The sequence below is a fragment of the Daldinia vernicosa genome (genome assembly GCF_022497035.1).
Source record: "Daldinia vernicosa strain CBS 139.73 unplaced genomic scaffold F5Y00scaffold_3, whole genome shotgun sequence".
NCBI classification, from domain to species: domain Eukaryota; kingdom Fungi; phylum Ascomycota; class Sordariomycetes; order Xylariales; family Hypoxylaceae; genus Daldinia; species Daldinia vernicosa.
In genome coordinates this window covers 770,991-798,701 of record NW_025953919.1, presented here as the reverse complement: position 1 = coordinate 798,701, position 27,711 = coordinate 770,991, and the positions used below count along the sequence as shown (strand labels likewise).

Below are 27,711 nucleotides of genomic sequence, written 5' to 3'. Positions count from 1 at the left end.
CGGCTAGTCGGCTGGTTCCAGAGCGGGGGCAGGGGGGGCTGTTTTATTTTTTATTTGGATGCCTGGCGGTGCGTGAGTACCCTTGTTTGATTTACACTTATTTAGTAACCTTTTTAGTATCTGTTAGACCGTAAACGTACCGCGAATTTCGCATCTGAAGCGAACATCGGATTTCCTCAGCCTCAAACAGCTTGGCTAGCGAATTACCTGATGGCCGTTTTGCGCCGTGAGATGCGAATAATAATTTCGTCTTTTGAAAAGGGGTTTGCAGTGTTTAAGGGTCGTTCGATTTACATAAGTGTCTACGTGGCCCACGATATAGATACATAGCTTTTTATGTTGTATCATGGTGCATGTGGCAGTAGTACATCAAGTACGGAATACGACGTACGAAAAAGTCATAGTCTAAGGCATCAACTTTTACATAGGTACCTACTTTTCAACGTGACATCGGCAAGGGGTCGTGGGGGCTGATGCGAAATACGAAATACGAAAGATTAAATTTCGTACAAGGTACGGAATACTTCTGTAAAAGTGGTGACAATTAGTGACGCGAGGATCGTGGCTGAGTAAAGCCAAAGTCAGCCTTATTGGATACTTAAAGTATTGTATATCGTACTATGGTGCGATAATAGGCTGCGAAGATAGCCCTGATACGATGGTCGAATTCATTGAATGTAAATATACATAATTATCATTCTCCTGTGACATTCATTAAGGAGATGCCATTGTAGTATGTTAAGAACATCAAGGGATTTGGATAATGTAACTACCAGTTAAGTATACTATAACAAAAGATCCATAGGGAGGGGCGTGTTGCAGGTGTATAAGCTTGGCTAACCTAGGAAAGTAGATAGATCAATAAAAAGAAACGAGGGGAAATACTAGTATAACGAAAGGGCTCTAAATAAATATTTTGTTATCCTTAGTATGTTGGTTATGTTAGATAGCGTACACCTTTGAAGATATGGGCCAATGTGACGAGCCGCGTGTATAGTGAGTCTCTAATGGTATGCTTAAAATTCGCTGGCGGTGAAGTAGGAAGAGAAAGAATATAGTTGGTTTGAGAAAAGGGGGATGGTGAATATATAAGGTATCATTAGGTTAAGGACTTTGCGTTGTTTCCTACACTTAACTCCGGCTGGTTTACACTTTACACTATACTCTTACTTATCTCCGTATAGTTTCACGTCATATGCAGTGCTACTAAGCGTCATTTGCATCCATAAGTTATCGAGAGTACGCGGGTTGAAGGTCTTAACCCCGCCAAAACCCCGTCTAAGATCCGGGTACTGTTGGTGACATCAAGATTATATGTAGCCAAGTTTACTATGTAGCACCATGATGGGTACGGCGTACTAACTAAAGCTATGAGTCATAGCCTATGGTGTGAACACTTGCTAAACATCAAGTATATGTGTAGATTCTAGGCCAGTGAACTATCTGAAGAAACAGATACTCAATTAGCCATGTTGTAATGAGTGGTCAAGGGACTACTTTCAGGTACAGTATGTGGTATCCTGGCATGGAATGTATATATAAGAAGGACCTCCCTCTTCACTCACACAGTTGGTAGACTAAGTCAATATATAACTATATCTTATACATTGTGTCTGTTAGCATAGCATAACATTATAATAATTCTTTAAGAGAAGAATAAAATAACACTTAACTTTTCGACATCATGTCTCCTTTTGGATTCTCCACGACCAGCGAAGAGATTGTCAAGGCCTTCGCCGACAAGATCAAGGGACGCACATTCCTCATCACCGGAACTACTGCGAAAGGTCTTGGCGCCCAATGCGCCATCGCCTTAGCCCGCGAGTCGCCAGCACACCTCATCCTCGTGAGCCGGAACAAGGCCAAGGTCGACCCCGTGTTGGAGGAGATCGCGAGGATCAACCCCAACGTCAAGACCACCTTTGTCACCTGCGAGCTGACCGACTTCGACTCCGTCCGAGCAGCTGCGGAGAAAATCAACAACGACCCTTCGATCCCTAAGATCGATGTCGTCATCAACAATGCCGGCATTATGAACGTTAAGACTTACACGCTGGATAAGCAAGGAATTGAGTTGACTTTCTCAGCGGACCACGTCGGGCACTTTCTCCTGACGAATCTAATCATGAATAAGATCATCGCCGCAGGTCCGGGCGCCCGCATCGTCAACGTGACGAGCCGGGGCTACGGTATTAGTCCCTTCCGTGGCGATGACTACAACTTCTCCGACGGCAAGGCATACGACGGCTGGAGCGCGTACGGCCAAGCCAAGACCGCCAACATCCTATACTCGCTCGAGCTATCGCGGCGTTTAGCTAACAAGGGCGTTAAGTCCTACGCGCCACACCCCGGTTCCATCTACACCACCAACTTAGCCAACCACCTGGATCAGGATGACTTCGCCGAGATCGCCGAGATAGCCAAACGGAACACCGGGAAGCATTGGGACGGTGAGGCCACATTAAAGAGAAAGGACGTGTCCCAGGGAGCCGCACCGTTACTCGCCGCAGCGCTAGACCCAGACTTCGAAGACAGACCTGGGTCGTACATCGAAGACTGCCAGATTGTCACTCCATACGAGTATGCCAGAGACCCGGAGGCTGCTCGCAAGCTGTGGGAAATTAGCGAGAAGCTGGTAGGCCAGAAGTTTGACTTTTAAGGAATGTCTCGCCCTCGTTCAGTCTAGAAGGGTATCTATGTAACCATTCGTTTGAAGGAAGCTTAGAAGATTAAGGGGTTGAATAGCTATCGGATTCGGATTCGGACTTGAATTAGATGTAGCTATATAGGCCAAATGCGATCTCTACGGCAAGCTAGGTTACTTGAAAATAAAGACAATTATAACAAACATTACTTGCCGATCTTTAGTTAACAGATGTCAGTTTCTAGTCTGACCGCATAATACGTGGAATATTATGTGGCTTATCGAGTTGAGCAGTGGCTTAGGCTACTTGATAGCAAATCACAGCAAGTTAACCATATCCCCAGTAACACGAATGTTGTGAGAGTATCATCCTTAATGTAATACACGCACTCGCTTCGTTTCATCACACGGACAAAGTTATAAACTCGTTATGGCTTGCAATAATATTTTCTTAAAATACGAGCAACTGCGCACAACGCCTGTGTAATGTCATCTCAGTTAAGGCAAAGAAACTTTTGCGCAATCCTGCCAGATTTTGATATAGTACAAGAGACTTAGTCCGGTAGAATCTGGGCACTGACTCTGGACCAATGAAGTTGGTTCAACATCACTACTGACGTGCCAATTTCCCATTTCCCGCCTGTCAATCGCCCTCTGCGCATCCAAAGAAGAGTCGCGGTTGGTCATAACCGCGCCGTCTTCGCTGGTCACACAACAACTTCATTAACGCAACCAACCGTCGTTATTCGTCTAGCTCGAGAATCGTCGAGTGATCTTCGCAATTACTGAGAAAGATGTTAGTACAAAAATGATGAGATCGAGACGTTTTGCCATACCGTGTAAAGCAACAACACTGAAGATGAAGACCAGAGAGAGAACCAAGACAACGACAGGATCGACTTTCAATCCGGGAGATTCGTCCGTGTAGAGGCCTAGACAACGTTAATACCTGGTTCCATCATGCTGGGCATGGCTTCTTTTCACATACGTAGCATTGTGCTGCTGCTACCACCGGCACCGGCGGCGCGAGTGCTACTCGGTCTCGCATTTGCAATCTTTTCCTTCTGGTCGGCGGCGGCTCTTCGTCGGATGGCAGTTCGGGCACCTCCGGGAGGAGCAGGAGAAGAGGGACGGCCGGTGCTCGAGCCAGTAGCGGCCGGCGAATTGACGGGGGAAGCTGCGCGAGGAGAAGACTACATGCGAGAAATGTTAGCGCGATTCTAATGAATGATGAATAGAAGCCGATAGATAAGTCGTTGAATTAATATATCGTTCGAGCCCTTATGTTTCGTATTACAGGCGATTTATATTATGGAACAAACATACCATTGCGAAAATTAAGAGACAGCCGAAGAATAAACTAGAAGACAAAGAACGTTTCCTTTATGCGATCGTTAAGGATTGGAAAAGTGAAGGTAGATAGAAACGTAGATAGAAGCAGAAGAAGATAGAGAGTCGCGTGTGGATCGTGGTCATTAGGAGCTGTCCCTAAAGAATCCGGGGTTCAATTGAGGCCACGATTTTAGAAAGCTCAGAGTGGATCCTGACTCATGGTAGGAGCTGGAAAATCACTTTGTCCGGCATTCTAGGCTCGGGTTTTAGAGCTTTGATTACATAACTTGTCTTAGATATCTGACATTACACTAATACCCATTCTAGCCAATAAGACTCAAGCCTCAGAAACCATATTACTGAAACAACTTACATAAGGTTAGAAGGTTAGTTACCTTAACTACCTACGGTTAGTTAATATAGATCAAGCTTAGCTTTTAGCTTTTGTGCATGTGAAGAACCGGGCAGATCCGATTAATTGAGTGAAACCCCCCCACCTTGCTTGTTAATCTTTTATGCTGCTTCTAAACACAAAAGACCCAAAACCTGAGGTTGTGATGGTGGGGTGACGACGCATCCTGCAACTTAAAAGACGCCGCCGCATTATCGTCAAGCAAACTCACAAGGCCAGCCAATGATTTGATATATTTCCATGTCTTGGTATTAAATACAAGATTCTGGATATAGCCATTATAAGAGGAAATTATTCCAAGGCCGAAGTTCCTAAGACAAGGAAATCTCACCGATCGTGTGTTGTATTTATTGCGCAGTTTATCTAACTACCTCTTGCTAACCTCTGGGAATTTAACATACATACTCTTCAAAACTTCCTTGGTCTTCATACTATTACCCTCCGACTACTATCAAGATGGATTTTGACTGGTCAACGCCGTTCCCGGAAGGTGTCATATCCTTCCTCGACACCGATTTATACAAATTGACAATGCAATGCGCCGTTTTCAAATATTACCCTGACGTGTCTGTCACATATACGTTTACCAACCGTACTCCAGATAAGAAACTTTCGCGCAAAGCCTTCTCTTGGCTTTGCGAACAGATTAGTAGTAGGTACCTAAACTCGCTTGTGTATCTGATGGTGTTTATTTATTGATCCTTGATATTCATCAGAGCTTGGCAATATCTCACTTTCGGATGACGAACTCTATTACCTGCAGACCCATTGCAAATATCTTTCGGCCCCATACCTAGACTTTTTGAAGGAATTCCGGCTCAAGCCCCGCGAACAACTAAATCCGACTTTCCACCCCGTGGGGGCGGACACGGGGGCGGAAGACGAGCTAGGCGACATCCACATTGAGATTAAGGGCAAGTGGGTTGATACTATACTGTATGAGATCCCACTTCTTGCCCTGACTTCCGAGGCGTACTTCAAGTTCATGGACACGGATTGGAATTACGACGGCCAAGAGGAGAAGGCGTATGACAAGGGTATGCGCCTCCTTGAAGCAGGATGCATCGTCTCCGAATTCGGAACCCGTAGACGGAGAGATTATCACACCCAAGCACTAGTCTTCAGAGGTCTCGTGAAAGCTAGCAAAGAGGCACAGAAGCGCGGTTTCCCGGGAAAGCTCTCGGGAACCAGTAACGTCCACCTCGCTATGCGATTCAACCTACCGCCTATCGGAACTGTTGCGCACGAGTGGTTTATGGGTATAGCAGCTATCACGAATGATTATCAAAACGCTACCGAAGAGGCGCTACGCCGATGGGTTGGTTGCTTTGGCGAGGGCGTATTGGGAATCGCATTGACAGATACATTTGGCACTCCGGAATTTTTAAAGGCGTTTAGTAAGCCTATCAGATATCTTCCAGATACTCCAAATATTCCGGTCCAGGGTGAAGGTGCCCAATCTACAACTTCACCCCGGAGCTATGCCGATGTGTACGGTGGAGTACGGCAGGATTCTGGCAACCCTGCCGATTTCGTCAAGCTGATGCGTAATTTCTACGACAGTCAGGGCATCAAGGATAAGAAGACAATCGTGTTCTCTGACTCGTTGGATATCGATAAGTGTATCGAGTACAAGCGGATATCCGAAGAATACGGTTTCCAGCCAACGTTTGGCGTCGGCACGTTTTTGACAAACGACTTCGTCGAGCTCAGCACGGGAAAGAAATCGGTTCCCCTAAATATTGTTATAAAGCTGAGTTCCGCTGCTGGAAACCCGGCGATTAAGATCAGCGACAATATCGGGAAGAACACGGGCGATTCAGCCAAGGTGGAGGAAGTTAAGCGGCTGCTAGGTTACGTAGAGAAGGAGTGGGAGGGCGGAGACGAGACGTCAAGATGGGGCAAGGCTGATGACACCACAAAGCCTTGAAGAGGCTGACTTGAGCGTTATATGCGGTTTGCTTCCACGAGCGAGTTAGTCATTATCTGGGCGGCTGCTTGTTGGACTATTTGAAAATCCGCCCTTGCACCCCCAGAGTCGTGCCTGAATCGTGCCTCCGTTGGCTAGCCAGGGCACCCAACGGCAGACCCCTAAAGAGGTGGATTAGATCTTTAAGGTATTTCTAGATGTTTACCATGTAGTGGACCAGCGACATTCAAAAGAATTCAATATAGATGCGCACCTCGTGGTCAATTTCGTAGGGGTCTAGGAAACGTGTAGGCGATGTGTGTGTGTGTATGTCATCTGTCAGAAGGCCTCAGGCTTATAAATTAGACCATCGCGAGCTCGTTGCCCAACAATAACTCGTTCGATCGAGCAAGCCATTCACGGCGAGGCGAATTGTAGCTTTCAGCCTTATAATCGTATCATTATTCGACTTTCCCTGTTTCCATTTTTACCAAACCGTCTGTTTAACAGCGTTCGCGAGCACAAAATCCATTTTGATGATCCGTTTCGCCTTCAGCCTTGCCTTGGCATCTACGTTTCTGTCTAGGTACTGCGCAAGCCGCGTTTAGCACAACATCTAAGAACAACGTCGTCGTCTATTACGTGAGCAGTCGCTTTTCCATGGTGTCTGTCGCCCCTCTAATACTCATATCCGAATGTAGGGCCAAGGACCGAATCAACCAGCGCTTAGCACCTACTACGCCGACTCGAGTATCGATGTCATCGTCTTATTTTCCGTGGACTTATTCCCAGCGCAAGCTAATGGCTTCCCCCTGGGATTAACTTCGGAAACCAATGCGGTTCCACGTATACATTACCTATTTATTTTACCCCTTTTTGACCCAGCTCGGGGATGGAAATTCGCACCTTAGCCTATCTGGACAGGGGGCTACTACTCACAAGTCAGCCTGGAGCGAAAACTAATGACCGGGTCTTGGCATTTCACCCCAAATTCAACACCGCACAATATAGTCAAAAATAAACACGAAATACGGTCATAAAAAATAGGAAAAATCATAGTCTAACTCTTTGGCTTTTACTATTGTTCAAGATAATTTTTATATTTTTATCATGATCATTATATCATGTGTTTTACTTTAATTATTCAAGGAGGTCAAATGCCAAGACCCGGCCATTAATTTTCTCTTCTGACTGCAAGTCCGGAAGGCCAAGGATTTGCATGATAAATAAAATCTAACTTACCTATTTATTATAGGGTATATCCCGGCCCGGGATATAACGGCGTGAACAACGCGACCAACAAGAAGATCCTCCTGTCCCTCGGGGGCGCCACACCGGAGTACCAACTCACAGGCGCAACTGACGGCACCAACATCGCCTCGCCGCAATGCGTCGTCCCCGATACGAACCTCATGGGCGTCCTGCAGCACAGCGTCGTCGACATGCTGTTCATTCAATACCAGAACATAAAGAGCCGGTTGAATACGTCGAGTACGGATACGAGGTTATCTTGCGTGGTGAGTTCTATTATTTCCACCAACCGCTTCCTTCCTTCCTTCCTCCCTTTACCCTTTCCCCCCGTTGTCCGTCTTGGTCTTCACCTTCCCTCCGCTGCCTCCGTTGATATGAACTTTATGTATCGACATATGACATCATCTCCACGTGTAATGGAGATCAGCTTGCTGACATAAGCCCGGTTTATTTTTAGCAGGCCCCGGTTCCGACTAGTTCCACCCACGACCTCCCACACGGAACTCCGACGCCGAGTACGAACTTCGACCGCCGCCCCGACGAAGTCACTGCCGGTTTCGACGAACAATCGCTGCGGAACAGCGTTTGGCACAATGTGTGTTCGTCTGGGCGGTGTGGTAGTCAGCATGACTATTGCGGCACTGGAAGTGCTTACTGTGTGTGGTACTGGTTGTCAGAAGGGCTTTGGTACGTGTAGCTAATGGGTTGTTATTTGACGTATAAAGAAAGATAAGGTGACAGACAGGTAATTATTTGGTTCATAATAGCGACGTATATTAACCAGCGAGGCGAATTGTGCGTTTTTAGTGACGCATATATCATATATTACTAGCGGCGTTGCCCGTCCGCGCAACCGCGGACGGGGGGATCATGCGCAAAACTGACGCCACAGCTAAAGTCTGGCCTCTGATTGGCTAGCCACACCTTAGCGCACGTCCGATGAATTTTTTGTAGAATCAATTGACCTATTCCAAGAGCGTATAAAAGTTTTAATAATTGGTATCGTTAGATAGAGCTCGTTTTGCATGACCTTTCTATACCATTTGCACCTCTTGCAGACGTTATGCGATAGAATGGCAAAGGGAAAAGTCGCAAACTGCGGGGCGATTCTAAGTATCTGATTGGTTGAAAAAATTGTGGCAGTACTAATTGAATATATAAGACTTGATTGTACGCACTCAATAGTTGAGTACCTAGATAGGATAGGAATATATTTCGAAGCATAAAAGCGTCTGGGCATGTGTACATGCGTGTTTCATGCTGGAAATGAGATTGGCGATTATAAAAATCCGCCTCTGTTCGAAGTAAGGGAAGCTTCGTAGCATACTAGATAGAGGTTACCTTTCGGTTATTATTCTAAGGTTTGCTAGTCATTCAGGTGTTAGTTGAACCTCTACAATTATCAGTCTGGTAGGGATAATTCGGTGCACTCCAAGTCGCGTAGAAAGGGAACACGTATTTATATTATATATATGGTAAAGGGATGGTGGGATAAGTAATTGATTAGCAAGACCCATGGATCCGAATGTTAGAAAGAGAATTTATTAAAATAATAAATGGATTTATTTTAAATTTATTAAAAATAAAAAAAGTGAGCTGATATTGTAATACCAAGGTCATGAGTGATCGTGATGCTTAAAGGGCCAAGAGAGTTCCCAGCGTCTCCAGTACGCCCGCAATCCTCCTTAGGATTACAGGTAGTCGTGGATCATCCAGCCAGGACCAACGGTAGATCATTTCAACTCATTGACCACCCAAGTTTGAGTTGGGGGTATAGCTCTGAGCTGAGAAAATCTGCCCCTTGTCAGGTTCGAACCATCGTCTGCAGCCGAAAGTTCAGCGGTCTAACAACTTGACCAAATAACCCTTTGAGTGACAGAAGTCCCCAGCCCGAAGGCCGGCCTTCTATGGTGACAGTTGCCCTTCTAATTGTAATTATAACCTTACTGTACTAAAGGTACGTGCATGGCAGCTTAGGTACTGTTGCCAGGTGGTCCACGTCGTCGGGGTAAAATACAGTTGCGGACAGTTGTGATACACCTGCTAGGCAACAAAGGCAGTCACATACAAACAAGGCATTAAGGGCAGGAGCGAAGCCCCAAGGTTAAATACATCCATTCTATTATATGAGGTACCTCCTACATAGGTACCTACCGAGCACGAGGTGGTTCCATAATCCGCGAGAATCAACAACGAATGTAATATAAGACAACTTCCACAGGCACCCAATATGTCGGCAACTATTATTTGGGGTCTTCAGTCATAAAATTTACTCGACTGTTAAGTAGCAGAATTTACTGGTTGCATCTAAACTTAGCGGCTTAAAGTATAGGACATAGGGTATTGATAACACTACGAGTAATTTATTCACTGCCGACTACTGAGTTATGCTATCCGTAGGAATGAAGCTGTGAGGCAAACCTCTAGCGGAAACGAAGTGAGAGAGTCATAGTATTGACAGATCCACCTTCCTCCGGGGTTTGCATCTCCAGGCCGACTTCATCAGCCCCTTCGTGGTCCATAGTCTCCTCCATCTCGTCGTCAATCTCCATCTTGTCCATATCCTCCTCCATCTCCTCCTCCATCTCCTCCTCCATCTCCTCCATTCCGTCCATTCCGTCCAACATTTCCTCGTACTCGCCTTCTAGAGCATTGCCTTGGTCCTCCGCAGTAGCGTTGGTAGAAAGATTGCGAGATCCTTCACACCTCTGGAGGAATCTCGCCTTGGTTGCTTCGGCAGTCCCCTCGTTGTCAGAGTCATCGGTCCACTTGGGATAGTACTTCTCTCTGATTTTCGGGTGGTCTTCATAGGCAGCAACCACCGCGCTGGTAAAGCTGTCTACAGCTGTATTAGCCTCATTAAAGACCTTAATGAGGTAGCTGTCTGGAATGTCCCAGGATTCCTCCACTTTCATCTCCACCCAGAAATCTCTCTGGTCGAGAAAGATACGTCTGGCTGAGATGATTCGAATCGATAGATCGTAGAGATCCTCTGGGTCGATACGTCGCGCCCACGGGACATGGCGACTAACAAATTCCCAGAAGGAAGGAGCGTCCATTTGTTCGCAACGGTGTACCATGTCCTTCGCGGTGTTGAAAAGATGGGCTATATATTCTGTACAGACTGATTTATCGAGACGTCGACCTTCCATTTGCATTGCACGAACCACTCGATGGGCTGTGTAGCTTGTGATTAGTGGAGTCCCGCTATTTGAAGACCATTGAAATCCCCCGTCAGGGAGGAATTCAACAAGGAGCTTGCGAGGCATCTATGGGAGACTCAGTAACTAAGTAACGAATAACACCCTTGACAAGGTGAGTGAGATAGGTGGGAGGGAAGGAAACTTACATTGGAACAGCTGAACGACGTAGGCTGGTGGGTATCCTTTTTAAGTCAAGCTTAGTCCTAGCCGATATGACTGTTAGCTAAGATGTACTTAGGGTAAGACTTGAAATTAAGGATGGGCGAAAATTCATGAGAGGGTGTAAGGGAGAATATGTGCATAGGCATAGAGGTAGAGAAGTAGATAACTGTGGAAAAGTAGGGTTGTAAATGTGTTGAAATGTAAAGGGGATTTTATTGAGTGTTTGTACAACCATTATGTTCGAGTTCGGAAAGATTAGATACTTACCTGGATGGCTAGAAAGGAATACTTGATCGAAATTCGAGATTCGGTTCGAGGAAATATTCGAGAACTAGGAATCCTATTGTTTCCAGCCGATTAGTCCCGATTAACTTTGTTTTGTTTTTTTGATGATATTGGGGATGTAGGGGAATGACTAGGTGGGACTTACCAATATCCGAACTTGCACTTGTAGTTTTCTTCTCGAGGCAACAGAGAAATTTGCGAGAAGTGAAGAAAACTTTGGCTACCTAGCACGTAAGGTAAAGAAATGCTTCGTTGAATCGTTGAATCGATAAATTGTAGATAGAGGACAAGTGACCAGGTGCGTCGATCAGTGAGATCTACGCAAGAGCTCAAGGAGTCACTTAGTCGAACTTCTAAAAGGAAGGAAAGAAGGAGGGGGAAGAGGAAGATTAACCAAATAATGGTAAGTCTCTGTAGATGTAGTTAGGTGGATAATTAAAATGTTTGGCCTCGACTGGTGCACCTCCTTTTGTGGTTGCCTGGGGTTATGATCTCGTCCGGTTCCTAGCAACCCTAGGAGCAACTATCACCTGGCTTGCGGTTTCCTTGTGTAATTTCCCTCAGGCTTTAACAGCTCTTAGAATATTTACATGCTCGCCTCCTCCCGTTCTTGTCTTCTTACCAAACAAACCTCAACTTCTACCTTTTGACATAAGCCAACCAACCTCTTTTTACCAAACTTTGCACATTCATCTCCCGAAGATAAAATCTTCTTTACCCGTACACCATACTTAGGTATTTTATCTGATACCTAAGCTTACGAAAGGTACCCATCGCTCCCTTTCCCTCCCCATCCTTCCTCAGGTAACGCTAGCTGTGCGATCAACATATCCTATCTCTCGTAATCTTTACTATAACCTTAGCACACTATCACATCTGCCACGCCCCGAAGCATCAAACGTACTTTTCTCTTCATACCTTGTGAACCTGTCCCTCGTTGTCGTTGTCTCTCGGAAAAGTGGATGTCGCCTGACTTCAACTGAGATAGAGACCTTCACCAAATAACCCCCTAGCCCAGAGCCACAAGCCCTTACCATAAAACCCCAGTTGATATTGCTACTTGTCCCTTACTCTACCTCGGCAACCAAAATAGAAACTTGGGAGCACAGCCCCTCCGCAATACGTGAAATCTTACTAACATATTCTGCGTCAGTCGTATCTTTACATCATCCTTCCCCATTGACACTTTCGTCACAAAATGTCTACTAAGGCTACCAAGTCTGCCACTACCCCTAACGGGGACTCTACTAAATGGAGTTCCGACGAGAATGCGCGTCTCCTCCTTCTCGTCATGCAGGAAGAGAACAAGGATCTAGCCGTCAAAGGCTGGAAGACTATTGCTGAAAAGGCCAAGGAGGTATTTGATGGCAAGTACACTCTTCCGGCTATCAAGTAAGTCTAGCTTAATCTGGCCTCTACCCTAAATACACATTTCGATATGTGTATTGCACCGACACTATATATATGGAGAGAGTTGAGGGTGATTAGCTTCTGCATCTATGTATCTATACTCGTGAGTACGAAACGTATCTGATCTTCATTTATAGGCATCAGTTTCAAAAACTCAAAAAGCAGTACCTCGACGACTGCCCCACCCCTCCAGAGGACTCACAGGCAGGTACCGAAGCTGCTAAGACTCCTACAAAGGGCCGAAAGCGTATGGCAGCTTCTATGGATAGTCCTGACGCCGACAATGATACCGGTACCAAGGCCAAGAAGGCACGAGTTGCAAAGAAGACAACCAAACGCGCCAAAGCAGCTGCGGAAGACGCTATGCAGGACGACTATCCTGGCGATTCTGATGGAGATGAGCAGAAGCCCGCCAAAGCCACCAAGCGCCGCGTGATGAAGAAGTCCAACATCAAAGCCGCGGACGACGAAAGCGATGACGATCATGAAGATATCGAGACCCCTACGAAGCCTAAGCCCAAGAATTCACATGCGTCGCGTACGCAGAAGAAGTCTCTCATTGACCCCGAGTCGGCAGAGATGACTGCCAAGCCTGCCTCCGACGCAGAGGATAACATTCAGGCTGAACATGTCGACACAGCACCCGAGAACGACTCTGAGGCTGCGCAGACTAACTTTTAAGTGATTCATGGATCTCAGGGTTGGCCTTACCTATTCCTCAAGAAGAATTATTTTAGGGTTCGCTGACTCGTGATGATAGAGACCTTCTACTCGGATATCGAGCATCGCACTGCACTCTCGGGCTACTGCGTTATTCATCTGCTGGAACCCATTGGGATTAAGGTTCTTGCGAACGGCATGAGGACGACTATTTCGAGTGAGAGGCACTGGCATGCGATGAACTGAGATTCATTCTACTTAGAAGCGGTATTCTCTCGCTTCTCGTGGTGGTAGCTTTGATAGTATTGGCCGACCAGATAGGTAGCATAGGACGCTGGGCCAGATTCGTCGGTTTTTCCATCTTTCCGCGTCTTGATTTAATTCCGAGGATACTACTCTGAATATGACTTTCCCTTAACTGGCTGCTCCCGTTACCAATCACGATCGTGTTTCGGCATTGTATTTCCCTCCTTCCGTAACGGGCCTCGAGCTTCGCCACATTCGACTACGTGATAAAAATCGTTTAGTCATGATTATCAGAAATGCCCTATAGGTAGGTGGAATTTCGTGTGACCTCCAGCCATTCCGTATCTTGTTCACAGCTCAGCTCTTGCTCTTGCTTGGCGATATCGCCCCCCTTCGCTTAGCCCAGAGTAAGCAGCACAACCGAAGACACGAACTTGTCGAACATGTCGAAGAAATCTCGCCGCATCATTTCCAAATTTGCTATGTCTCTGGTTCATGCGGCAGCTAGTGTTAGCCGCGCCTTAGCAGGGCACGACCTGTCCTGTATGAGGCTCATAGACAATGAAGAATCGTGGAGTTTTACCCCGACTAGGGAACGAGCCCGTCGATACCCCCGCTGCGGGAGTGGTATATATCGTAATCTATTATATACCAGGCGCCCACGGCCTGACGGAACCACTGGGGAAGCCCAAATAGCGCGTGGTTGATTTACCTGGCATTGTGTAAGTTTTACATTTTGTCTTTCCTATTTGGCTCAATGTTAGGTAGTTTTGCCCATCTCAGCCGATGTCGCCTCGTTTACTATGTAACTATAAATGTCTCCTGCCTGCCATATTTGTATATAGTAAGACGAGATATAACGTAGATATGGCGTATTGCGAAAGTGGGAATTTAAGGTATATGTCTCGTCTTATATGAGCCGCGAGCGTGGGGGTTGCCTTCAAGGACACCATCCTGTTGAGCCTTATGTCTCAATTAATAATTCTAGATCAATTCCAACCCACATGCTTCTATACTCGGTTGTAAGACCGATCCAGTGATAACTATACTATTCTTGGCCCCCGTTTTCATTATAGCTTTGTCTATTGCATCTCTTTACGGGAGTATTTTTATAAGAACTGAATGGAATCTCAAATTGCCTAGAGTCAGCTGAGGCCTCCTGCGTTGGATTAAGCACGTTAGGCACCTAAGGTAGTCAGTACTACGAATCGAACAATCCCTGGCTGATCTAATATACTAAATTACTCTATAAGAAATCTGTTACCACGAGAATGCTTGTGACCGGACACGTAAAAGGTAGCTTGGGAATTAATACAGCATGAACTAAGTATCTTAGGCATTATCTCCTATTGCTACAGGTAAAACATGGGAAGAATCCAAAGTATAAAAATACTCATCAAGAAATGAGTCCAGATATGAAGACACAATCCCAGCGGAAGATTTCAGCAATACGGTAGATAGGTCCCGTTCGTAGTTATTGGAGTGATCCGTCCAGTATCTAGATCTAGTGAAATACAAAGAATCTGTTTGATGAAATTGATAAGAGCTGGCCACCGCCTGATGGTGAAACATGATCTTTAAAGATAGAGAGACAGGGTCCGGAAGTTCTACAGGTGAAAATTTGCTGTACGACTACGAAAATACGAAGACGGTTAACAAAGTAACTCCGACGTTCTTCATCTCCGCTCCAATATCTTTCAAGTCCGGCTCTTTGATTCAATTTTTTTTTTTTTGGTGAAAATTTAAATTTTTTTGTTTTCCTTAACAATTATTTTCGTTACATATTTCCTGTAGTAAAAATACGATGCCCCCTTTTCAAGTATTATATGAGTACTATCCTAGTACTTTTCTAATACAGCTTGAAGGATAGAGATAAAGAGAGAGCCCTACGCAAAGTATTCGGCTCTGATCCGAGCTCGATCCCGCCAGCACCGCTGCCCAGAAGGAAGGCGAGGATCATGAATATTTAAGGCGCTTATAAGTAGAGGATCTAGGGGTAATTATATCCGACGGCCTGTCGTGTATCTAAATTTCTTACGTTCCACCCGTGAGGATCTATGCGTATCTGAGCAATTTGAAGGAAGCCCCTTTAACGAAGTATATTTACCTAGCTCTCATTCCCGAATCCTAACCTTGCGGAAGAGGATGGCTCCGATAATATGCATCCAAATAGGAGCACATTAAGGATTGAAGTCGGTCCCGGAGTGGCTGACATGCACTCAGACGGCCCGACGCCCCCCCTCCCCCCCCCGCATGGTTCCGACCTTTGGCGTTTTCGTCGCGTGGGATAAGTCACACAACTGATGTGATTGATGAGTGACACGCATCGTACATAGCTTACCTGCCGGCTCCCAATCCGACGTTGTGGCGTCGCTCGAATGATGTCTAATTTGCGAAGCTAGATGCATCTTGTCTTAACAGAGGATTATATATAGCTAAATGGTAGGTACCTGTAATACGGATTTAAATGTTCAAGTTATCGTATAACCTGGGATGCCCCTGGACCGGGAACCGAGGGAGTACCGGAACCGTGGTCCTGTCCGGGGAGTCTCCAGAGACGGACGGATTTGGCGAAGTGAATCTGTAACTACCTAGTGTATTCGGCGTCACACGTTCCCTCATGGCAAGTGACTTATGCTATCGCTTCGAGGCTTATTTCGAGGTCGTGCCAAGGACGTGGAAGGAATTGAAAGAAATGTCCCATACCTGTACCAATGAGATATATTAGGCACCTTCGATAGCTCGATCTATATTAAGCATTAATTAAAATTCCACGTGTTATTTGAATGTGTGCGTTACAGAATATACTATACTCAAGGCTTTAAGCGTGGAGGCTTAATATAAAATATAGTATCTCCACAAGCTATATCCTAGCGCGATGGGCTCGGTTAGAGACTATCGTGATCAGCTAGCTAGCTGACCAAGCTCATAAGGCGCTGCGCCTCCCGTGTCGCCTCGTGCTTAAGACCAGCTGAAGTGATGCATTGACCGTGTATCATGATATTAGGTAAGGTGAATCTGGTAAAGTGAAAGGCTTCGTAAGATCTTGACGAAGCTTGCGGGCCGTATAACCTAGTCTGCCTTGCTTTGATTATAGAAGGATCTTCATTATGTAAGTCCTTGAACTAGGCGATCCCATGCCCCGCTAGGCTGTCGAGTTCACATTAAGTAGTGCAGTTCATGATATACCTAGCGGAGATATTCTAGCTGCCTGTTACCCGAGCACGTTTTGGAGGGTTCTAGGAACTTACAAACTGGGATTCTACTTGGGTGCAGATCCTTACACCCCAACGGTTTGAAACTCGGCCGAACCACAGCATATCAAACCTAGAAACAAAACCTCATGACCTACGTTACTTATCTAACCATGAGCAATGCTTACACAACAATTAGAATATTAGAAGTCGTCGCGGAACCGGCGATTAGAATATTACTATCCGTCGGAATCGCTGAATAGCCATTGGCAGTAAATCCGAGACATACATGTGAGTAACTGGTGAAGGTAGGTAAGTGATTAGTGTATAATAAAAAGGTTGGACAGGGGGGGAAGGATGACAGCTTCTGACAGAGGGGTCCCCCCCCTTTACTGTTTTTCAGGGATCTATAGAGGTACTTAGGTACATAGACTACCTATAGGCTATGCTAGGTACATATGTACACTACTAGATAGCCCTGATAACCCTAAAAAAATGTGGGATGTGGATATGATGGTCTGTGCTAGGGGTTTCTACGTAAGTACGAAGTACCTAGGTACCTAAGGCAGTAAGGTTGTTACCCCTCCATCCCCTAGCTCCGGCAGCCATCGGGAATTTCCAATCATATCTCAACGCCAAGACAAACTTGCTCTTTTCACCTGCCACGCTCTGCGACGACACGACCCTCTGCACGATTCTCTGCACTCTGCACTCTGCACTCTGCACTCTATACTCTGTAACATCTCATGGGTTACCTGTCCCATTTGTTCATATTTGTTCACACCCTGTTTCTTCGTTACCTTCTCGTTACAGACCATATCGTATTTGTTTCTGGCACCCATGATAAAGTCACAGGCTCACAGCATTGCCTAATACCATAATACCATAATACCCATTTCCCTTCCAAATGTGGTGGTTACCGGATCAAAACCTTCTTCCGCCATCCCTCTAAGGGTCCTGCGCTTAGTCTGCCCCCGCTCGAATTCGCTTGTGTTTGCTGGTTTTGACGACTATTACCTCCAAAGTGTCTATCCTTCGACTCTTTGAGCGTCGAGTTGATGAGGTGATGAGGTGTGACACGAAGTATGCTGCTTACAAAAGTCCAAACTCGTCAAAAGTCCGTATGCCCGGATTTGCTATACTGAGCACGTCACCAACATTCGCCCGTATCTTCACCCAGAGCTCCATCACATTGGCTTCTACGAGACCTAGAGATCCGATGTCTACTCTACCCACGCCGATCATAGCGAATTCCCGCCGTAAGTTGCGCTACGGCATCGTCGCTCGCTCTTGGCTTCTCGCTCTTGGCTTCTTTAGATGGACATCGCGATTCCTTCCAGAATTGGGAAGTGCCATTCTAAGCCGTAATATTACGTATGGTGATGTATAGCTTCTAGGGATAGTTTCCTGAGACGAGTTAAAGACCCGGCGACACAACTACGTCCGGATCGCGAGGCCGACGGTCTGTCTTTTGTTCTCGAAGCTTAGGCGAGAATCCCCGGCTGATTTTAACTCGTCGCAGTGGCGATGCATTTTTCTCTTCCCCAGATAGTCCCGCTACCAGATCATCCGGTTCTTCAGAGGGGACCCTGGATTTTTCTTATATACCGACCCTATTACATCCCAGCCAAACCCTGCTGCAGATCCGCCAAACGGCTAACATGCTACCGTACAGTCGCAGCGTACAACTTTGCGTTCTGATATGTGACCAATGTCAGTACGTACAACCGCCGGCCATTCCATATGAATGGAACAGGTCGTGGGCCTATAATTTGAAAATTAATTACTTCCACGCTTCGCCGAGAGCCTAGTATCTATTTCCCAAGCTGTTGGTAACTGTCTGCCGACTAGTAGTCTAGTTAATCTATTCGAGATCTGGCGGTCGAGTGGCCAGCCAGCTATATCTCCATGTTCAGAACTCGAAAAGAAGCTGCTTCAAGCTGATCTCATATCATTGGACAGGGTACTTTAACCTTGCAGATCTTGTTGCAAGAAGCATGAGACAAGTCGTCTCATCGACAGCTGGAGCCTAGATGCGCTGCTGTCTGGGGATGCGCTTCGGGAACGCAACCGGTATATGCTCATCCATTATCCATAAGTTGGCCCCAACCCAGACCGTCCAGATAATACTTAGGCTCGCTGGCGTATGCGTTTGCTACATATGCATAACCGTCACTATTATGTATTCTTGCTCAATCCAAAGCTGAACCTTTGTTGGATCCAATGACTGTATTCGGCTGCACCCGAGTCGATCATCTCGTTACTACCCAGCGCCCGTTTCTTTTTTCAATCTAAGTTATAACTACCGGCTTGCATGTACGGTAGCTACCAAACGTCACTTTAATCCGTGCCGAGAATTAGACTTAGGGGTATCCTACTACGATGCTTAACCACGGAGGGAAACTGGGAACGGCGTAGCATTTCAATGCCGGCCCCTCTCCTCATTATCTCGAACCTCTATAGACTTGATGTTGTTTCGAACCTTCTCGATAACGTCAGTGGCTTCCTAGAAAACAAGTAGGGGTCTATATTGCCGTCACACCGGTGGCGTTTTACCACGGGAACGTGGGTCTGGGCACTTTATCTCGTCGCACCCTCGTACAGCTTCAAGTGCATACATAGATACCCAAGCCTCTGGCTGTCTGGCAGTGACCACAGCGGAAGATTTTAGCTCTCCCAGGGTATGAACAGGGGTGCATGAGACATCGTCCAATGAGACGGATAGGCTGACAACCCCCGTTTGACCCCGATACGCCTCTCCGTGGTGCCCGCACCCACTGTCTAAACTTGAAGAGGAAGGCCTGATCTCCGGGTGGCAGATGACGTGCAGAAGTCTGTGTCGGTCGATTTGAATTCTTGCGTTTTGACAAGTCGTTGGCAGCGCCACGCCCACTAGCCCGCGGGCACTACATATGTTATCAAGCCTGAGAGATCTGCTATCGCGCTGTCTCGTGTCTATCGATCAGGAACAGTAACACGGGATGACTATACAAGGCAGGTAACCAAATAACCCGATGATATGATAAAACTCTATACCATCGTGGCTAGGGTTGGTCCACATATGGCGCCAGATTCGCAAAAACTTGCGGCAATCTTGCTATTATGACAATGTTACCATTAGAAAGCCCTATCAACCTATAACGATAGCAGGATACGGTCAGGTGTAAGCTATCTTGACCTCCTACGCCTGGAACCAATGGGTTTTTTTGCGTAGGAAACGTCGGCAGCAACAGGACACACACAGAACACAGAGTAGGTTATGGAGTTGCCGTAACGGGGTTTGTGGCGGCGGATGTAGGATCGCCAAGGAAAGGGGACGTCTTCGCTGTGCCGCTGAGCCAAAGATGTGTGGAGCTCGTCACGAAGATGCACGCATTTTCTGAAGTGCACACCCAACACCCATTACACCCATTACACTTATTACACTCATTAGTCTCTGCTGGGGGCGTGTACATTCCCACTCCTCTTCGTTTCCTCTTAAGCTCTGAGGCGAAGCAAGCCACAATGGATGATGGTTATGTGTACCTTACTACCCCTGCGTATGATTGAGGTGCGCGGAGAGCTGCCCCAAATACATCACTTACATCTGCAGGGCATTTAGAATCCGAGCTAATCTTCTTTCAAGCTCATACAGCTCATTAGTCAAGGGCTGGGATGGGTCTTGGCGAGTCACATCTCCCGTGGTCTAGCCTGCAAATTTCACAGGGTATCCGTCGTGTCCGGAAGGCAGTCTTCTGGGTGCTCTCGATAACCAACTCTTATTCAACCAACCCTATCAAGCCGCGTAACAGACGAAAAAAGGCTGGCCACCTACTACCTTAATTATTACCTTGCAGTCCCAACACAAATTCATCCCTGGCCTATGCGGGTTGATCAGCTACTAGGATACCTGGTCATTTCGTCATGTTTCCTAGTCCCTGTACTGACCTATGAGCTGAACGCACCTCGAGATCAGATACATTACTGGGGGGAGGCGTCTGTCATCTCGTTACCGGGCTCGGAGGCTTCGATCAATCTTCTCTAATGCTATTTATTCCTTATTGCTGCGAGCCTTCCCAGACAAATTAGGACATAAGGGATCCATCAGCACTACCGTGTGATCCTACTGGATTTAGTACTGCTGTTAATTAAGTCCCGTGTTACTTCTGCAACTTAGGGGTCTCGACGTGCCGAGCCCCTACGCCTTAGTCGAAGATATACAAGACGTCTACGGCCTGCATCACATTTAATCTCTTCTCAATTTCTACTTTTCAACTCGCCTTCTTTACCTTTTGTCGCCATTGCTATATCCAGTACCAGCCTAGTATCTCGTCGTCTCTCGTTATGTCAGGAACAGCTTCTCCGCGCAGCGGTCGACCGCTGACAACATCTTATGTGGATCTGATGAAGCCTGATGAGGACTGGAGGAATCTACCTGATGCAGCTGAGAGGAGGAAAATTCAGAACCGTCTTGCCCAACGAGCATATAGTAAGTTCTGCTTCTAATTATGGTCCTACTCGAGGCTAATAATATCAAGGGCGAAATATGAGAGATCGAACCAAGGAAGTAGAAAGGTTGAAGAAGCAATTGCAGCAGCTCCAGCAGTCTATTAGTTCGGATCCGTCAACTACGCCACCACCCGAGCATGAGCTCCCTTCCGGTGGGAGGAGTCCATCTAGCCTAGGAGATATCCACGCTCATAATGCCGACGCGGTAACATCGGCAACGACGCCCAATGGCTCCCGGCGGATGAGCGATTACCTGCAGTCCTGGCCTCACGCGTCGGGTACGGAACAGCTGAGCGGGCTGGGTCTCACTACGGATGGAGAGAATCCGCTCGGGTTCGACGCAGCATCTTATTTCTCCCAAGTTCACGGTTCTGACGACGTCGTCTCGGATTTGCCTGTAACGGGGAGACGGGCGCGTGCTCTCACAACTAATATATCCTCCGCACCCATACAACAACAGCACCATCTCCGGAGCCATAGTATACCCCCGATCTACTCATCTACTTGTGCCAGTCCTATGTCATGGGGACAAGGAGCTGCTGCGGATAGTAGCGATGGACTTCGTGTGTCGACAAGGTAAGCTGATGCTGGGATTCTTAATATGTGAAATACTCGAAACCCCGAACCGGGCGAACTTGGGATTTTCGTCGTTTCGCGTGACTTTATATACAGCTAACTCTGAGCTAGTTTCAACGTTTACAACAACCCGGAAGAGATGTCCATGTACCACGCGGAATCGGCGTATCCCCTCGATGACAGCGTTGCGCACAGCGCCAACGCGTACGCGACATCTCCCGAGTCAGATCTTAATAGCCCTGCGGGCTGGTCTCCGTTAGACCGAAAGTCGGGCCATGCGGGGCGACCCAGCACCTCATCTCTAGCATCTGCATTCCTGACATCCGCCAGTAGCGTCGTGGACGGTATGGCAGATATACAACATCAGGGCTCATCCTTTCCGGAGACTACGGCGCCATTACTACACTTCGCCGTCGCGGGTGGCCATATCGATACATTACGGCTTCTCCTGCAGCGCTACGATGTCAACGTGAATAGCCGCGATAGCGCAGGGTATACGGCACTGCAGCGCGCTGTTATGGCAGGGCGCACTGATATGGCGGCCCTACTACTCGAGCGCGGCGCCATCGTCGACGGCGATGATAGTTGGACGGCGGAGCTTACAGGTCGCCATTCCAAGATTGAGGCCCAATAACCTCATTTACCCGTGGATCTCGTTTGGTTACTACGGATTCATGAATGCTCATACGGATTGTACGTTGTTGTGTTTTTTTTCTGATTCGATACTGGGTTTCTCCCTTTACAATTCCTGGCTGTATTTACCTAATACGGGGAGTTCGGTGTCTATCATGTCAGGGTTACGTGTGTGCCTATTTCTGGCCTGTCACGCCTAAACGATACATGCTGCATATACGCACATGGATTGGTTGTACAGCACAAGCTTTGAAGCTCCTTCTGACCCGCATGCGGTCTCGTTTTACTTAATTCTGATTGGGGTGGTTTTAATACCTGCAAGGTTGAGCTAGGTTCATTGGGGCGAGGGATGGATGGATGGATGGACGGAGGGGAGACAGGATTTAGGGGGTGTCAATAGGGATGGCGTCCTTGGATGGGTGGGTTTTATACCCGAGGCATGAACTCACGGAGTATACAAGCGATATACAAAACACATTTTCACACAGGGAATTACCCTCGGGCCCGAGAGGCTAATAGAAGAAAGAAATTTTGTCGAATTTATAAATTTACATACGAATACGTGACTACCCAAAGAGGTCGATAAAAGAAATATTCGAATGAGGATGGTGAATATCGTTAGTTAGCTGCGCAGTATCAGATTATACCGGTGACCGGTGACCGGGGGACCCCGGACATATCTCAATAGGATCTCGCAATTTCTTGTCATTTTACCCCTTTCGCGACAGGGAATCAGGGATCTTCAGGAACGTGCCGCCTCCGTACGTGATAATACAACCTGCAATAGGTATTATCGAATTTGCGACTAGGGACCCCGCCATGTTATAGACGAAAAGCATCGTCTATTAAATACATTAACCCAGGTACCTAACGTACCTAGTACCTAACCAAGTGCACGGCACTCGAGTCATTTACAACGTACAACTTTGAATAAACGCGATATGCACAGCGGCTGATTTTGGGGGTCGCCCAAAACCCTTTACTATGTAAGACATTACGAGATGATGGCAACATCTGATAGGCTGGACACTTCAGCTGTGACGGGTCCCCACTACAAATGCGAGTTGATGGTGATGGCGATGGGATGCTGCGATGTTCTTTCGGGCTTGGCTTAAGGCGCGGCGGAGTGTATCGGGGTTACTTTCCCGAGCTCGCGACCGAATTGGAGAATGGTAAAATAGGAGGTAGTCTACAGTTAGTCAGTCAGTCAGTCAGTCAGTCTAGTTACCTGTTTGAAAACTTGGAACTGTTCTATCAGCCAAGTCGTAGCTGAATATTAGTTATTAGTGAGAGTTCATCCTACCAACTTGGTCGATATCTATGACTGGCTGCTATGTATACCTATATGCATATATTCACCAATTGAAGAGGTCATCCTACAGTGGGGGGCAAAGCCGATTAAGAGATGGAACTTTAGACGAAGTCGGATTCCAAATACATGTCAAAAGTACCTAACACATTACTACCGACGATACGCCACCTCGTTATGCCATCTCGCTTCTCTCACAACGTGCATGAGAAACATATATATTACCGCGTCTGAGGAAGCGAATCCTCTACATAATACCTGTCAAAGTATTATTAGGCCCCTCGTACTATTGCTTCCACTCCCATGTCTAGGTAGTTTCATCTCTATGTAAGCAACGATGGTTAAGGTTGGCTCCCCCGGATCTGCATACTTAGGTTATCTACATACCTCATAGCTGGAGGGGAGATGAAGATGTATCTAACCTAGTGGGGTCGATCGAGGGGGGTTAGGTTGCCGGCCACCCGAAGCTGAACTTGGATCAGTCTTCCCGAGGTATTGGACGTACCCGCAACGGAGCAGACGAGTTACGAACTCATCATCATTGAAGTCGAAGTCGATGATAAATAAATAAAAATGAAATAAAATAAAACCGGAGATGAAAAGCACGAATTTTGAAATCTAAAAGCGGCTGCAACACTTCTACTTCTCTGTAGGCATATGCAGGTTATGATGTAAGAGTGATTGATTGATGCTGTCGCTACTGCTGCGAGATACGAAACCGCTGCTGTGCTCAACTCGCACCACATCCTATCTTACAGCGTAATTACATGTAATCGTGTGCTGTAACCCTCCCTGCGTGCATTTGAGTCTTTTCAGCGTCGCACTGCAGGCCAGACACAGAAACGAAGCGAGGAAATATCATCATCATCATCATCCCGTATTTTTAGACGTAGGAACGGAGCCGATCTGCTTGTAAGACAAGTTATAGCCGAACTACCATCTAAGTCGTATATTATGTAGGTAGGTATGTACATACATTAGGTAGAGATGATGGGATGTGGGATGTGGAGACCAGGGGGGTCTGAAGGATTTGCGCGCAACTTGCAAGGTATTAATTAACCTTATCCCTTGCCACGTGGGCGCCGGGCTAATCAGCGCGTTGCCCTGAGAGGGGGTGTCCAGGATACCCCTGGTACCTATCTTTTCTCCAAAACATAATTATTGATTAACGTAAACCACGGGTTAAAGGCTCATACGGGTCAAAGGCCCAGTGAAAATACATACAAAATACGTCTGTGCGTAACCGTGCACTTTACTTAAAATAAATCGTATTAAAAATCGGTTTTTAAAATTAAATATATATTTGAATTTTAATAATGATAATATTTTTTTATAAAATTTTATTGATAAATAAGGTTTAACGTTAAAACTTTTAAGATTAAAGATAAGTATATTATAATAGTAAAAAAAAGAAATGTTTATTTATAATATATATTTTTTAAGATTTAAATGTGTTATTTTTAAAAGAAATAACGTTTATATATAAACGTATATAAGTTATATAAACTATTATATAATTAATATATATCCGATATATAATTAACGTATAATTATATTTTTAATATTAATAAATTTTCTTTTTATAATTATATTATGTAATTAATATATATATTTACGTTATTAATGTTTAATTTATTTTTAAATAAAATAATTATAATAAAGTTAATGTTATAAATTTTTTTTATTTATTTAAATAAAATTATTTATAATATATTTTATTATTTTTATTTATATGTATTTAATAATGTTATATTATTTTTTATTATATTATAATTTATTAAGTATATAATAAAAGTTTTTTATTTTTTTTTATTTTTTTTTTTTTATAATAATTTATCTTTTTTTATTTTTATAATATATTTTCTTTTTATTAAAATATATTTATTTTTAATAGTATTAAGTAATTTACCGGTAATAACGTTATGTTATTTATTACGTTTATTGCGATTTTTTAAGTTATATGTTATTAATATTATTATTACGCATTAATTATTTAAAAGTTTAAATTTAAAAATTTCTTTTATTTTAATCCGTCGAATAAATTTTCTTTTATAATTATAATATAATTTTTATTAATTAAAGTAGATTTTTCTATAAAGTATATTTAATACGTTATTAATTATAAAGTTTACCTTTTAATATCTTTAAAATATTAACGTATTATTATCGTTATTAAATTTATTATACGTTTTAATTTTAAGGTTTATTTAATAAATTTAAGATAATTATTTTTTTTTATAATATAAATATTAATAAAATAATAAAAAAAATATAATAATTAACGTTTAATATAATTTTTAATAAGTATTATAAAAAATAAAAAATATAATAACGATAAATATTAAACGCATTATAAGGTTTTTTTAATCGAAAAAAGTTAATTATAAGAAAAAATTAATTTTAATTATAAAAAGTGTTAACGTACGTTTTTAAACGTTTAATAAGGTTTTTAATACGCGTTTTTATAAGTTTAAAAAGTTTTTTAATATACGTTTTTATAAATTTAAAAAGTTTTTTATTTAAATTTTTTAAATATACGTAATCGTTATTATTATAAATTAAATTTCCGTTATTAAAGTAATTACGTTAACGAAATAAATATGTTTAAAAAATATAAAATTAAAGACCGTTTTTTTTGTATTTTTTTTTAAATTTAATAAATAATTTTATTTAATTATTAAAAGGTTTAAATTTTAATAAAAAGTTTAAATTAATGGAAGATTTTATCTTTATTTTATTTAATGATATTAAAGATAATAATAATTTATTAAAGTAATTATATAATTATTATATTATTAATATTTCTTTTTTATTTTATTTAATTTCTTTTAATTTAATCTTATAATTTTATAATAAAGTAATTAATATTAATAAACATTTATAATGTCTTATTTAAATTAAATTTTATTATTAAATTTATAAAATTATTTTTATTATATATTTATTATATATTTTATATTTTATATTATTTATATAATTATTATAATAATATAATATTAATTATTAATTTTTTTTCTTTAATTATTTTTAATTTTATAAAATATTTATATAATAAAAACGAGTTAATATAAATTATTATTAAAGTTAATAATAATTTAAATTTAAATATAATAAAAAATATTATAGTTATAATTATATAATTAATGTTTATTTTATGTATTATAATATAAATTTTATTTATTAAAACGTTTTTAATAATTTATTTTAATTTTATTAAATTTTAATAAATAAAGTTTTTTTATATCTTAAATAAATTGTTTATAATTTCTTTATTTATAAGGAATATTAAGTATTTTATTTATAAATTTAAGTTTTTATTATTTATAAATAAATTATTTATGAAAATAAAGATTTTAATTTATTTAAAGTTAATTACGCGGTAATAAATGTTACGGTTAACGTTATTTATTTATTATTTAAATTATTTATTAAATTTTTTAATTGTTTCTTTATTTAACTTAAAGTGTTATATTATTTTAGTAATATTAAAGGTAATTTTTAATTAATAAGTGAATATAATGTATATGTTTTATGTTTTTTATTAAATATATTATTAAGCGATATTTTTAATATTTAACTTAATAAGTTTTAAGTTTTTATTTTAACTTTTTTAATTTAAGTAAATGTTTTTATCCCTTTTAAAAATAATCGTATATTTATTAAAAGTTAAGAATAATTTAATAATAAAATAAGTTTTAAACTTTATTATAAAGTTTACTTCTTTAAATTTATCTTATTTTTTTTAATTAAAGTATTTATTAAATAAGTTAATCGTATTATTTATTTATATCTTAATAAAGTTAAAATTATTATCTTTTTCCGAAATAAAAAAGTATAAATTATATATAAATGTAATCATTCTTAGTTTTTCTTTATAATGTTTAAAGTATATTACGTATTAATGTGTGTTTACTTTTATTATTTTATAAAAAGGTTTAATAATTATTATAATTATTTTTTTAAAATAAAAATATTTAATTTAAAAAGGTAGTTTTAT

General features: G+C 43.1%; 8 protein-coding genes across 8 annotated transcripts; 5 read left to right on the top strand and 3 right to left on the bottom strand.

Annotated features, from left to right (window-relative positions):
* The first annotated feature begins 1,466 nt into the window (after positions 1–1,466).
* F5Y00DRAFT_224940 (NAD(P)-binding protein) lies at positions 1,467–2,807 on the top strand. Its single transcript, XM_048006094.1, has one exon. The coding sequence runs from the start codon at positions 1,685–1,687 to the stop codon at positions 2,657–2,659; it is 975 nt and encodes a 324-aa protein (XP_047869481.1). The 5' UTR covers positions 1,467–1,684; the 3' UTR covers positions 2,660–2,807.
* A 254-nt stretch (positions 2,808–3,061) lies between these two features.
* On the bottom strand, positions 3,062–4,143 carry F5Y00DRAFT_224938 (Sec61beta family-domain-containing protein). The gene is made up of 4 exons (XM_048006092.1): positions 3,971–4,143; positions 3,633–3,837; positions 3,481–3,576; positions 3,062–3,429 (listed from the first exon to the last, which is right to left on the bottom strand). Exons 1-4 carry the CDS (start codon positions 3,971–3,973, stop codon positions 3,395–3,397), a joined length of 339 nt encoding a protein of 112 aa, XP_047869480.1. The 5' UTR covers positions 3,974–4,143; the 3' UTR covers positions 3,062–3,394.
* A 286-nt stretch (positions 4,144–4,429) lies between these two features.
* Positions 4,430–6,582, top strand: F5Y00DRAFT_224937 (nicotinate phosphoribosyltransferase). The gene is made up of 2 exons (XM_048006091.1): positions 4,430–5,040; positions 5,105–6,582. Exons 1-2 carry the CDS (start codon positions 4,845–4,847, stop codon positions 6,316–6,318), a joined length of 1,410 nt encoding a protein of 469 aa, XP_047869479.1. The 5' UTR covers positions 4,430–4,844; the 3' UTR covers positions 6,319–6,582.
* Positions 6,583–7,484: 902 nt separating this feature from the next.
* F5Y00DRAFT_224935 (uncharacterized protein) lies at positions 7,485–8,330 on the top strand. Its single transcript, XM_048006090.1, has 2 exons — positions 7,485–7,814; positions 8,009–8,330. The coding sequence occupies exons 1-2, from the start codon at positions 7,710–7,712 to the stop codon at positions 8,243–8,245; spliced, it is 342 nt and encodes a 113-aa protein (XP_047869478.1). The 5' UTR covers positions 7,485–7,709; the 3' UTR covers positions 8,246–8,330.
* Positions 8,331–9,971: 1,641 nt separating this feature from the next.
* On the bottom strand, positions 9,972–10,817 carry F5Y00DRAFT_257569 (uncharacterized protein; the record flags this gene model as incomplete). Its single annotated transcript, XM_048010582.1, has 1 exon — positions 9,972–10,817. The coding sequence occupies one exon, from the start codon at positions 10,815–10,817 to the stop codon at positions 9,972–9,974; it is 846 nt and encodes a 281-aa protein (XP_047869477.1).
* Positions 10,818–12,396: 1,579 nt separating this feature from the next.
* Positions 12,397–13,289, top strand: F5Y00DRAFT_257568 (uncharacterized protein; the record flags this gene model as incomplete). Its single annotated transcript, XM_048010581.1, has 2 exons — positions 12,397–12,590; positions 12,746–13,289. 2 exons carry the CDS (start codon positions 12,397–12,399, stop codon positions 13,287–13,289), a joined length of 738 nt encoding a protein of 245 aa, XP_047869476.1.
* Positions 13,290–20,781: 7,492 nt separating this feature from the next.
* On the top strand, positions 20,782–22,664 carry F5Y00DRAFT_103812 (uncharacterized protein). Its single transcript, XM_048003819.1, has 4 exons — positions 20,782–21,176; positions 21,226–21,772; positions 21,884–22,465; positions 22,568–22,664. Exons 1-3 carry the CDS (start codon positions 21,032–21,034, stop codon positions 22,404–22,406), a joined length of 1,215 nt encoding a protein of 404 aa, XP_047869475.1. The 5' UTR covers positions 20,782–21,031; the 3' UTR covers positions 22,407–22,465; positions 22,568–22,664.
* A 1,134-nt stretch (positions 22,665–23,798) lies between these two features.
* F5Y00DRAFT_224930 (uncharacterized protein) lies at positions 23,799–24,812 on the bottom strand. The gene has a single exon (XM_048006089.1). It carries the CDS (start codon positions 24,458–24,460, stop codon positions 24,239–24,241), a length of 222 nt encoding a protein of 73 aa, XP_047869474.1. The 5' UTR covers positions 24,461–24,812; the 3' UTR covers positions 23,799–24,238.
* Positions 24,813–27,711: the final 2,899 nt, after the last annotated feature.

Coding starts and splice junctions, on each gene's coding strand:
- F5Y00DRAFT_224940 (XM_048006094.1), top strand. CDS start 1,685: ATGTCTCCTTTTGGATTCTCCACGACCAGCGAAGAGATTGTCAAGGCC.
- F5Y00DRAFT_224938 (XM_048006092.1), bottom strand. Junction 3,577..3,632: donor TAGCAGCAGCACAATGCTAC/GTATGTGAAAAG, acceptor AACGTTGTCTAG/GCCTCTACACGGACGAATCT. Junction 3,430..3,480: donor CAGTGTTGTTGCTTTACACG/GTATGGCAAAAC, acceptor CATCTTTCTCAG/TAATTGCGAAGATCACTCGA.
- F5Y00DRAFT_224937 (XM_048006091.1), top strand. CDS start 4,845: ATGGATTTTGACTGGTCAACGCCGTTCCCGGAAGGTGTCATATCCTTC. Junction 5,041..5,104: donor GCTTTGCGAACAGATTAGTA/GTAGGTACCTAA, acceptor GATATTCATCAG/AGCTTGGCAATATCTCACTT.
- F5Y00DRAFT_224935 (XM_048006090.1), top strand. CDS start 7,710: ATGGGCGTCCTGCAGCACAGCGTCGTCGACATGCTGTTCATTCAATAC. Junction 7,815..8,008: donor ATACGAGGTTATCTTGCGTG/GTGAGTTCTATT, acceptor TATTTTTAGCAG/GCCCCGGTTCCGACTAGTTC.
- F5Y00DRAFT_103812 (XM_048003819.1), top strand. CDS start 21,032: ATGTCAGGAACAGCTTCTCCGCGCAGCGGTCGACCGCTGACAACATCT. Junction 21,177..21,225: donor TCTTGCCCAACGAGCATATA/GTAAGTTCTGCT, acceptor AATAATATCAAG/GGCGAAATATGAGAGATCGA. Junction 21,773..21,883: donor GGACTTCGTGTGTCGACAAG/GTAAGCTGATGC, acceptor ACTCTGAGCTAG/TTTCAACGTTTACAACAACC.
- F5Y00DRAFT_224930 (XM_048006089.1), bottom strand. CDS start 24,460: ATGTGGTGCGAGTTGAGCACAGCAGCGGTTTCGTATCTCGCAGCAGTA.